Here is a 12,692-nt window from a genome sequence, read left to right on the forward strand (position 1 = left end):
GGAACTATACGTGATATAATGTTTTTTTTTTGTTGTTGTTGTTTGTTTTTTTTAAACAAAGTGACATTTGTGAATTCCAAAATCCTCCAGGTTACAACCGGCTGTGCCGCATTGTGGAATGAGACTCTTCAATGTTATTTTCGATTTAGGTATAGAGATATCCCTACGATAAATAATATAGTTACAGAAATAATTTAAACATATGTCATATCATGTTAGAAAAAAGGAAAATGGAGAGAGAAGGGGGTGGGGGGAGGGAGGAGGAAAGGGGGATAGATACGTGAGGCACCGCCCACATAGCTGTGTGGGCGGAGTTAAGTTTTATACCTAAACAGAACAGATGGGATGTGGAGCTTTTGTCTTCAGTCTGTCAGTTTAAGGAGCTAAGGGCTGTGTTCTTCCTGCTTGATTTTTCCCTTCTTTACAGACACCCAGGTGGCTGTGTGTTGTTCAGCTGAGAGAGGTGTCATTGCCGCGGGGAGAGGTTTAACCGAGCCGCCGCTTAGGGGCTTCAGGTCGCCGGGAGAGAGAGAGAGAAAAAACGGCAGTGTTTTGCTGAGTGAAGACTGAAGGAGAAAGACACTTTAGGGATCGAGTCGCTTCTGTTTTCTCTGTAGAAGGCACATTTAACCGAGGACTGAGAGACAACCGCAGCTTTCCCGTCTTTGTCTCAGCAGCTGTAGCAACAGTGACAATGCCGGGCTACGACTACAAGTTCCTGGAGAAACCCAAGAGGCGCTTCCAATGTCCTCTGTGCAGCAAAGCCATGAGGGAACCTGTCCAAGTGTCCACATGCGGCCACAGGTTCTGCGACACATGTCTGCAAGAATTCCTCAGGTAAATAACACTCTGCACGCCTAGCATGTGACAATAGACATCAACTTCACATCATGGAGGTGGGGATGTTGTCATTTGCAATGCTTTCACATCAGTGACAACCCCCAGATTTGGTTTCATCTTTGCCAAGCATTGTTTACCAATCACCTACAAGGATTCAGACACCTACATGTGGATGTTTTACAGTCATTTACAGTGACTCCACATATTTTAGCTTCCTGCTTATAAAACGTTGTATTTATCACTAACTCCCAGTGTTACTACAATAGTGACAACCCTAACAATTGTCTTTATCTTTGTACATCACTTGTGAAACCTCAAAGCAATTCATATTAACGTTGCACGTTATTCATACAAGAATTCCTCAGGTACAACAATCTGCATAAATACCATTTGAAAATAGACACCACCGTGGCAACCTGGGTTGGGCATATTGCCATTTACATGGTTTCACTTCAGTGACAACACCTACGTTTGCCTTTATCTTGGTAAAGCATTGTTTGTCCATCACTTGCAATAATTCAGTCTTAGTGACAGGCCTTAAATGTAGGCTTTTTTCCTTAACAAACTGGAAAGTCATCAACATGCTAGACACGTATATTTGGCTTTATTTTATAAAATATAAAACACTGCCTTACTGTGCCATGTGTCCGTACACACACACACATGCGATTTAGACAAGATGACCACATGGGGGTGGGGATACTATCATTGACAATGGTTTTTGCATCAGTGCAAACTCCTACCTTTGGCTTTATCTTTGAGAAGAATTGTTTATCCATCACCTACAATAAATCTACATCAGTGACAACCCTTATATTTGGCTTTATCTTTAGAGAGCATTGTTTAGTATTGACATGTAGTGATGTTTCACATTATTGGCACAACTATATTTGGCCTCATATTTTACAAGGCATTGTTTACTACTCAACCACACTGGATTGTTTTAGTGACTACTCTTACTTTTGGTTTTTATCTTTTTAAAGCCTTTGCTAATAGACACCGTCTGCTCAGGGCGATTCAGTTTTAGGTTACATATCATATCCACAAAAAACTTCATGTCCAATATGACAATTGAAATACATGGGACTGAATGTTTAGGAAACATTGTTAGACAATCATCTATGCTGAATACACCTCAGTGAAAACGTGTTTTGCTTTATCTTCAGAAAGCATCGTTCACTATTCACCTTCAGTGATCCCAACACCTACATTTGGCATTAGCTATATTTCCTGCACAGCCGGTCAGCTGGGTCTGAGTTGGCACATTTTTGTACATTTAAGTCTTCATTAGTGACCTGCAGAATTTGTTGTGTGTTTGTGTATCTGAGTGAGGGTCAGCACTGAAAACACGAATGACCTGTACATAACTAGGTAGAAATGTGATGCCCGCTTTGCATAAATTAACTTTTACCATTTAGCCATAGGTTTGTTAGCATGTTGAAGTTTTGTGACCTGTGTATAGTACATCTTTCTGTGTCTGTGTGCAGGCAGAGGAGACCCTAAGCACTAACCCTGTCTGTCATTTTGCCCTGAGGCAGCTCTTTGGTGGTGGGGACGGGGGGGGGGGTGTGGAGCTGTCTCACATGCAGGATTAGTGAGGGATTCCTTTATTGGAATCAGGGCACCACAGTGGTGAAAGACTGGCCGAGCTTTCGCTCACAGCTCATTTGTGCTTTGCTCACTGGAGTGACATCTGAGCACCGAGGCATGCACTGCTGCTCTATACATGCCAGCCATAGATTTTTCCACATTACCTTTAGGAGCAACCCACTGTGAGGTTCATGTGTTCATACTCATACTTTGTGTGTTCAGCTCATACTTTATCAGAAAAAGCTAATTTTAAAGCTTTTTAAACCATAAAACGTGTATATGTTCATGTGCATCCAGTCATACAGGCGTTATGGAGTTCAGACAGCTTACCTGGGAACATATCACTTTACATTTATCTTTAGAAATTAAGCAGATTACTGTGTTATGTCAACAGATACAACAGCTGCACAGACTACCCCCATTTTCCCCAGTGTAACCCCATTAAGAAGGGTTTTATTTGATTGTGGAATTTAATAGCTGAGCTGCAGTCTTATCTTGTTTTTTTCCCCACATATTCAAATCACTGGGGCCTATTTTTTTCCTTCTTCCTGTGCGCTCTACAATGTGTGACAGGTATGTGGCAATTTGACCTTAGTCTGGCAGTTCACCTCTAGTGGCTTACAGACATTGCATGAATGTCTTGGTTCCTATGCCTTCAGTAACTCTCCTGTCTCTTCTCTCACACCCACATGTAGACAGAGCAGCCTAATTTCGCTGCAGGCATACGGCATGCAACACGGCGCTTGGAAATATCGATCGGTCGAGATAAGAAAAACGAAAAGACAGAGAGTCGTTTGAATAAACCCAGGCTGAAAAAGGTGAATCATCCGGCAGTCAGTGTGTCCTTGAGGGATGATACGAGGAGCTGGTCTCTTTGGCAAACAAGGTTGACATCACTTTAACCCACCGTTATAAAGGATTTACTGCTCAGGCTATTAGGACAACCATCGAAAAGTTCAATGAGTGTGACAGGCACTGAGATGGTGATTGGTTTTGATATCATAAGCTGAGGCCAAACCATTGAAGAGGAGGCATATCCCTGCATTAGCTCAGTATAGATTTTTGTCTCAGAAAAGATTGAATGTATTCATTCATTCATTGTCTATAACTGCTTATCCAGTTCAGGGTCACGGAAACTGGAATTTAGATGATGTTAACTAATGGTAGTCCTCATACTGTACATAATATTGTTTGGTCAAAACTCAAATGGTTATCACTGACTAAAGTTACATACAAAGATTTTCTCCAACCAGACTGAATTCATTCTGATTATAAATTAACACTGTGGTGTTTTCATGTACACTGTACAGTATCTGATGATAATCTGTTTATATGCATATTACAAGAAATCTATTCCAAATGACATGCATGTATTGCCATTAGTACACATTGTGTATACATTAGCGTACACATCAAAAACGAGCATGTGCCCATGAGTCCAGTCAGAGTGAATGTTCAGGAGTGTGCTACTGGAGATTTTTTTCCCTTTCCTGCTTTGTTTACAGTTACTGCAAACTCAGCTAAATGTGCTTTACCTCCATTTATTAAAGAAGGGGCGATGGGAAGACATGTCCTACAACACTTTTAAACACATAACATGGAGGCCAGTCCTGTCACCAATGACACTAAACATCTGGGTGAAAATGTACAGTAAAGAGATAAAGAGTTGTTCAACTAGATTTAAGATTATCTCATCCCCACAGAACATACAGAGCCCCTGTTCCAAGTTCTGCGTTAACTCCAACCAGTTTGGCATTCGTGAAAGCATCAAGAAATGTATTTATGTGTTCTGCAAAGGAATTGTTCCGTCACCAATCACATGTCTTATAAAACTGCCAATTGAAGAAGTAGCTTTGGTGATGGCCTGTAATATAAAGTAATCAGATACTGATGTTTACATGGCTATTATTCTTCTACTTAACAGATTATTTAAAGGATTACATACCTCATTCAGTTGGATAAAAATTGTATTTGAAATAGTCTCAATCGGACTAGTTTGTTCCGATTGAGGTGTTTACATGGGCCAGTTTTATTCTGATTATGGCGCAGCAGGTAGTGTCGCAGTCTCACAGTTCCAGGGACCTGGAGGTTGTCTTTGAGGAGTTGGTGTGTTCTCCCTGTGTCCGTGTGGGTTTTCTCCCACAGTCCAAAAAAAAAAACCGTTGGTAGATGGATTGGTGACTCAAAAGTCTCAGTGTGTGTGTGTGTGTGTGTTGCCCTGTGAAGGACTGGCGCCCCCTCCATGGTGTATTCCTGCCTTGCCCCAATGATTCTGGGTAGGCTCTGGACCCACCACAGCCCTGAACTGGACAACAGTTACAGATAATGAATGAATGAATTTTATATTTACCTTTTAATATATTTAATATATAATGAATGTAGTTGTGTGTATTTAATTTTAGCGGCACAATCATTCAAAACATAGGTTTACCTTTAGAAAGACTTTATGTTTAAGAACACAATAACAACAGTGTTAAGGTTACATGTTGAAGTTCTTCAGCAAAGTGGCAATAGTTAATCTGGTCTATATTGTTTTATTAGAGAAAAATTCATATAAGTATATAGACAAAGCCATGCCTATATTATTTGTTCTTCATCACTATCAACACTTGGCCTGCCAGTGTCATTGTCTCCAATAATTGTCCTTCAGGTTATAAAGCAACCATTATACTGAATCATAATGACGTGGATGGAGATTTTGTATAAACCTGTTTTAAACATGGCTGCCCCCATTAGGGGACCTGCTTTATGGGGCATACATAGTTTGAGAGAATGTCTGACTACAGTGAGATTTGATTGTGAATTTTATTAGCTTTAAAGACAGTACATACATTTAAAAGCTGAATCTTTGGGGTTTTGGATTCAGCCCCCCATACCGTATACTATGTTGTTTGGTCTAGCTGTCGTTAGTAAACACTGTTGTTTTTCCAGACATTTTTCTGGTGATAAAGACCAAGCAAAAATACAGGTAGCATTAGGCCTTTTGTTTTGTGATGTTATCTTTTTGTGTTTAAAGAGATATGTACAGTGTGCAGCCAAATTATCCCACCCATAATTCCCTCCAAGCACCTCCTATCAGTCTGGACTTGTCAGCCCATCCTTATTTTAAGGAAATGTTTTGCCCTGTGCCTAAAGGACAATGTCTGTGCTCAGGAAAAAAAAAGCTGTACCTTGTCTGAGTCATCTGGTACAGACAACAGCACCAACTGCAACAGAAGGTTCTAGAGGTGTTTGTAATAAAAATACACCTGTAGCTCAGCCTTACATGTTAATGCAAGTGTGTAGCCACCAGTTAGCATTATGTCATTTTCTTAATTCTAATGGTTATTCACTCTAATGTTATTGGTGCTGAAACTAAACCAAAGGGCCCATATTTTTGTGTAATTTGCAGATTTTTTGTTGTTTGTTTGTTTTTTTTTGAGATCCACATTTTTATCCTTTAGAATATGGCTGCAAATAATAATTATGTTCATTCATTCAGTCTGTAACCGCTTATCCAGTTCAGGGTCGTGGTGGGTCCGGAGCCTACCCGGAATCACAGGCCGCAAGGCAGGAACACACCTTGGAGGGGACGCTAGTCACCTTTTGAGTCACCAATTCACCTACCAACATTTGTTTTTTCGGACTATGGGAGGAAAACGGAGCATCTAGAGGAAACCCACGCGGACACGGGGAGAACACACCAAACTCCTCACAGACAGTCACCAGGAGCAGGGCTTAAACCCACAACCTCCAGATCCCCGGAGCTGTATGACTGCGACAATCCCTGCTGCACCACCGTGCCACCCTATGGTTATATTTATAAGCAATTAATATGTTGATTTTTTTTTATTATTTGGTTAGTTGGTTTATTTGAAAATATAGATACATGCAAAATGATTTTTAAAACCATAATATTTAAAAGAAAATTAGGTACTACTACTGTTTTTGTTCCTGGGCTCCCGCTAAAGTTGCAAAGAACAATTTATTTTTGCAGCACTGTCCTGAAAATTTGTGAGTAGGGGTTCCAGTTTCTGCAGCGCTGAGCCCAGAATAGCAATGGCAAAGCCTCTACTCTCTCAGTGTCAGGTCAGTGGAGCATCACAATGATTCTGAAGCTGTAATTCTAAGGTAAAAGTGCTACCTAGTGTTCCTTTAAGTGGAAACAATGTGGTGTATATGATGTGTGTCTTACCTAACTTTAGTGTCACTCACAGTAGCCCACAGTAGTAACATTAGTACCTGCCACAACCTCTTGTCTGTTTGTACCCCCTTTCTTTTTGGACTGCAGTGTCAGACAAAATATTTTTCTGTATTACTATGGAATAAGCAATAGACCAACTAACTGATAATGAAAATTGCCACCATATATTTTTATAAAAGATTTTTATCATATTATTATTTTTTTTTATAATCTTATTGATTATTTGTTGCAGCCCTACTTTAGAAATAAAAAGGCTCCTTCTCTACTTTTCAGTGTGCTTTTAAGGGTGATAAAGGAAAATTACTTCTATTTTTCAGACTAAAACACACAAAATTTGAAGGTAACAAGTAGATAAACAATGCAACAACCTTGTTTTCAAAAAGGACTGTTTCCATGTGTTTACATAGATTCTATGGACTCTATTGCCACTGTTACTGTTACTGTTGCCACTGTAGCTGTATATTTATTTTGCATATACGTTTCTGAGGAAAAAAAAAAAGTAAATATCCATTTGGACCCTTTAAATAGTCCATCACTTTAAAGTCTTTCTGAGATTCCAATCCATTCCATTACCAGAATCTTTGCTGATTCAGGGTTCATCCAACAGAACTGTTGTCAACACACATCTCATGGCCTAGACTCAGTTTTGAATGATGTCGTAAATGGACCATATTTCCGCTGAAGGAGGAATGTGTAAATAAAGCAGCGTCTCAGGAGGCTGGGTGAAGCCCTGGGAGAGGCTGCAGGGAGGCCCACCCTTGTGGCTTATCCTACCCACAATCGACTGAGTCACATGCCTGTGTTGTGAACGAGGGTTGGGCAGACCTTGAATCGAAGGCAATGAATTTGCTGCTTCATCACAAAAGAATGCCTCATGATACGGGTTAATGACTCCAAACCTACACAGAGCACAGCAACTTAGGTGATAAGTCTGTGGTTTACAGCTGGTTAGCCAAACCTTGTCACGTGTCACTTTTCTACACCCATTGAATAGAATGCGGTAGTGTCCTGAACATGGAACATATCTGACCTGGGTTGGAATTTGTCCTCGAATGGATTGGCTGTGTGACTCAGTTTCCTTTGTGGACTGAATGTGGCTCTAGTTGTGTAGAATCCAAATAGGTATGAAAATCAGTCTACAACCTAGGCCCTCTTGACATTTAGCATTGAAGTGTCTCCTGTATATTTCAGCTCATAAATGTGGGTGTAACATTTTTGCAGATCAAGTGCTTAGGAAAGCTAGAATAGTCAGGCTTTCAGTTTATCTGTTAGTGTATATACACTGAACTATCACTGGATTAGGGACACCTACCTTGTATCTACACTTATTGTCCATTTTATCAGCTCCAATGACCATACAGTAGAGCTATGTAATTGTACAATTGCAGACTGTAGTCCACCTGTTTCTCTGCATACTTTTTTTTTTTCCCCATTTCACCCTGTTTTTCAGTAGTCAGGACTTGGATGGTGGATCATTCTCAGTGCTACAGTGACACTTACAAGGTGGTGGTGTGTTAGCATGTGTTGCACTGGTATGGGAGTGTATCAGACTGGTATGGAGTGTATCAGACACAGCAGTGCTGCTCGGTTTTTATTTTTATTTTTATTTATTTATTTATTTTTTTGTAAACACTGTCCACTCTGTTAGACACATCTTACTCGTTGGTCAACCTTGTACATAAAAAGTCAGAGACTCGCTGTGTTGATCAACCTCTTGCCATTCATCACTGGACACAGCACATGCCTACAGGACGCCTGTAGGCTGAATAATTTTGGTTTGGTAAATTATTCTCAGTTCAGCAGTGACACTGAGGGCTTTAAAAACTCTAACAGCACTGCTGTGTCAGATCCACTCAAACAACAGTCTGAAGTTGTAGAACTACAAAGTACTCCTGTATGGTCAGTGGAGCTAATAATATGAACAGTGAGTGTAGATACAAGGCTGGTGTTCCTAATCCAGTGATAGTTCAGTGCATAATTGAAAGTGGATGGTGTACTAATGTCATGTGAGCATCACCCATAACCTCTCCAATTTATCTCATTCATTTAGAGAAGTCTGCCAGCGTTTTCAAAGCTGAACAAAGGGTACTATTCTCTCACCAAACTTGGCTGTGGGTTTTAACTAATACCTTTTCATTTCCTTCAAGTTTATGTGCTAAAGTTATGGCTGGTAAGCAAACATACATGTCTTTCCATCCATTCTTTCTCAGTAATTTGAGATTCCTTAAGCTCCCTGTATCATGATGGCAAATAGTTTTAAACAGAACACAAAGCCTAGCCTTGTGTGCTGACCTTGCACTAGCACAGTTTGCACAAAGAATGCGGTCCGATGAGATGAGATCAGTGATGAGATCTTAATTCAGAAGCTACATTTGAAAAGGGCAAATGTAAAGTCACTGTGCCTTGATTGCACTATTGCAGCAAATGGTCAGTGGATGAAAATGCCAAATGCCACATTTGCTCATGCCCTCTTATGGACTTCATGAACGCACTCCTTTTTTTTCTCTGCTATCCTTCCTTATATCTCCATCCATCCTCTCTATAAATTCCCCCCTGGATAGGGTTGAGAAAAAACATTGCTATGGTGATATATCAGATTGCATTGTTTTGAGGTACCTTATCAATATACTGGTGCCAAATATTGATGTTTTTACTGAAAGGTGCAGTGCTGTAAACAGACTTTAATTTGACTTACCAGAGTCACTACTTCATGACTCTGTGTGATGACACTGACCAAATGAATAGGGTAAACCTACAGAGAAAAAAAAGAATGGGAGGCAGGCATTGTCCTTTTTCAAATCAAAATTCTGGGCCCACTTTGGCCTTTATGACAGCGTAGACAAAAGCGAAATGGACAAAGACTGTGATTTGCATGAACGGTCTAGTTAAAGTAAAGTGCACAGGCAACGCAACAAGCATGCACAGTCACCACCGAACAGTTCTGCTTTCTGGCGGTTTATAGCTATTTTACACTGGAGTTATGACACACTTTGACATGGACGAGTTACACTCAGTGTGTGTGGTGTGCAATCCATTTTGTTCCACATTTTCTCATACGTGTTTCAGATTCTGTGAAACTAGCACAAATAAATAAATGATTCCTTCTATTTGCCTATTTAGGAATATTTCATCTTCTTCAGTTACACAGATATTATGTAGCAAAGAGTATTGTCTTGCAATATATAGAGTATTTAAGTATTGTGAATCATATCTTACATTTCACTTCTTTTTTTCCAGTGTCATTTTCACTTAGAGCGGTAGTGTCTCAGTCACACAGCTCCAGGGACCTGAAGATTGTGGGTTCAAGTCCCACTCTGGGTGGGACTTGTGAGGTGGGTCTGTGAGGAGTTTGGTGTGTTCTCCCATTGTACGTGTGGGTTTCCTCCCACAGTCCAAAAACACACTTTGGTAGACAGATTGGCGACTCTCGTAGAAGGACTGCTGCTCCCTCCAGGGTGTGTTCCGGCCTTGTGCCCAGTGATTCCCGGTAGGCTCCGGACCCACTGCGACCCTGAATTGGATAAGTGGTTACAGACAATGAATTATTGAATGACTGAATTTTCACTTAGATCAAAATATGTCTAAAATGACATATATGTCACAGCATTTTTCTTTGGTCCAAGCTGCTCAAGTTGCTCGGTTGGATACAGCGTGGTGGTGTGGTTTAAAGGGACAGTACATAAACACACAGTAGGAACATGTTAACAGAATTAACATATAAAAAAAGATAAACAGTATTAAATAAAATATATATAATCAATATAGGCAACATTATGTAGATTAGAAGTTAGAACTTATTGTTAGAGGCCCTGTGATTTCCAACCATGGTACTGAGTGCACACTAAAGCCAGTAAGTACAGCGGCAGGATGTGTTTACTGAGAACAGAAAGACCTAATTAAAGATGGTCAAGGTTATCCTCTCTTCTGTTAGGGCCATCTGTGAGAACATCGGCACTCTCACACTTTCTCTCCTATTGAAGACCCAATGTATTGACCTCTTGTCAGTTGAGACTTGACAGTTTTTTTTTTTTTAATTGAAAGGAATAGAATGGTCTCTTTGGTCACTCAGATAACTGGAGCCTGTGTTGTGGATGAATAGGTCAGGAAGTCAGAGGAAGTCTGCTGTGCCCAGAGTAGTGACCGAGCCAACCGGCGTGTGGCAGCTAGGAGTCTGCATCTTCTCTGCCCCTTACGGTTGCTTCTAAGCCACACAGGTGGCTGCCTGCCCTCACGCCTCATAGAGTGTTTCAATGATATTTACGACACAGGAACTTCAGATGTGAAATGGCTGTGTTTATGTAAACAGCATTTCTCAGAATGAAGCCACACGTGCACTTGAACAGAGTCATAAAAGGCCTGCTGTCATAAAAGTGTTGTTTTTTTGTTTTTTTTTCCAGCCAGCTGCATTCTTGGAAGGAATAGGTCCAGATGACATGTGAGGGAGTTAACATAACTATGTTGAAAATGTAGTCATTTTCGAAACATCTTAAAGTATCTGGGGGTAGTCACATGAAATTTTTACACAGAAAAAAAACCCCGACCTGTACAGTGTTTTCGAAAGGTGTGTTTACATTTCTGGGGAGGTGTGCATTAGGCTATGGTGTGATGTACTGCATATGATTTGCATTGGCATGGGACCTATTCATTGCCTCAATTGTAGTTTTGACACTGAAGCATAAATTTGCCTGTAGTGGCATGAAATTGAAAATTAAAATAACAGTGACTGTATTCAGAATAAAGAATTTATTAATTTTTTATTGTTAGAGTGTTTGATAAAGGCAGCATAATTCAAAGGCACAGTCAGTAGTGTAGGCAGAGTTTAACCCCCTGGGAAAAAGCTTTAGGTGTTGATTCAATTTAGGAGACCCCCTTGGGTGCCTAGCAGTCCTAATCCATAAATGTGTTTGCAGCTGGAAAAACTTTTTGGTGCTGTCAAATGATTTCAAGTCAATTCCAAGTTGTCATAAACCCATAAGGAGTTTGCTTATGAATGCATGGACCTTTAGAGACCCTTGACCATGTGAAAGTCCACACTTATTTAAAGTTTTGCGCAGGTGTTCGGTGCCCAGTAACCACGGTGACAAGCAGAGCTTTCACATTCACTCAGAGCAGGTCTTGTTTCGCCCTTGTGAATTTTATTGTTCTGAGCAAGGTGCACAAAAAGGGTGTTCCACGTGTGCAAATATTTTCTCCAATGACTCTTTCAGCTTTGTTTTCTGAATAATTCGGGTGGGGAGGAGGTGAGGTCATAGCTCATGGTCTTGGATAAAGGAGTCGTAATAGTAGAGGATGGAAAGTGGTTCCCCAGGCCCAGCTGGGAAACCTTTTGCCTTTTTCACACAGCTGCAAGCTTATGAGAGAGAGAAAGAGAGAGAGAGAGAGAGAGAAAGAGAGAGACACGTGCAGGGCGAGGCCTCCACAGGAAAACACATTTGATTTCTTTTGGAAGATTTTGCATCTACAATACTCTGGGATTATATGGGATACCATTTTCTGAAGTGCTAATTTCTAAGCAAAGAGGGTGTCATTAGTCCAGTGCATTGAATTGCTGCCAAGCATTTGCTGAGTGACCACTTAAGGTTCTCATTCAGCTGTCCCATTCAGCTGTCCAGCACCTCGGAGTGCTCAGGCCGCATTCTTTTCGTGATTGACCACTGCGCTGCACCCTTGTACATTCTGAAGCATTGTGCAAACGGTGGCTGTAGAGAGTTTATATGGATGAGGCACTTTTGAGGAGATTTAGAACATGCCCAGACATGTTTGCAGCCTAAAGAAGTCTTGTACAAAACTCCCCTCTCCCACTGGGGTGCCAGTACTCAGTGAGCTATTTGAGCTATGTACTAAAGTACCCTTTGCCTTGCATATTGTGCATGCTGGGACCAGGCTGACTGAAGGAAACCCAATCAGAGAGGGTTAACCCGCCAGGGTGGGTGTGCTGCATCACTGTACATGTACAGATTTGCATGTTGCGTGTTAGCGAAGGCGCTAGAACACAATAATAGTATTGACAAACCTGTTACGCAGATTCTACGTGTGTGTGTCGTGGTACTTGTTCTGAAAACACAAGGTCATTAATGTG

General features: G+C 40.8%; 1 protein-coding gene across 1 annotated transcript in view; it reads left to right on the top strand.

The window, feature by feature from the left end:
- Nucleotides 1–355: 355 nt before the first annotated feature.
- traf4a (tnf receptor-associated factor 4a) overlaps nt 356–12,692 on the top strand; it is a 50,432-nt gene continuing 38,095 nt past the window's right edge. The window contains exon 1 of the mRNA XM_066662478.1: nt 356–837. Coding sequence (XP_066518575.1) covers nt 695–837 — 143 coding nt within the window. The 5' untranslated portion in view covers nt 356–694. The remainder of the gene's footprint in view (nt 838–12,692) is intronic.

This window comes from Hoplias malabaricus, chromosome 1 (assembly GCF_029633855.1).
Source record: "Hoplias malabaricus isolate fHopMal1 chromosome 1, fHopMal1.hap1, whole genome shotgun sequence".
Lineage (NCBI taxonomy): Eukaryota > Metazoa > Chordata > Actinopteri > Characiformes > Erythrinidae > Hoplias > Hoplias malabaricus.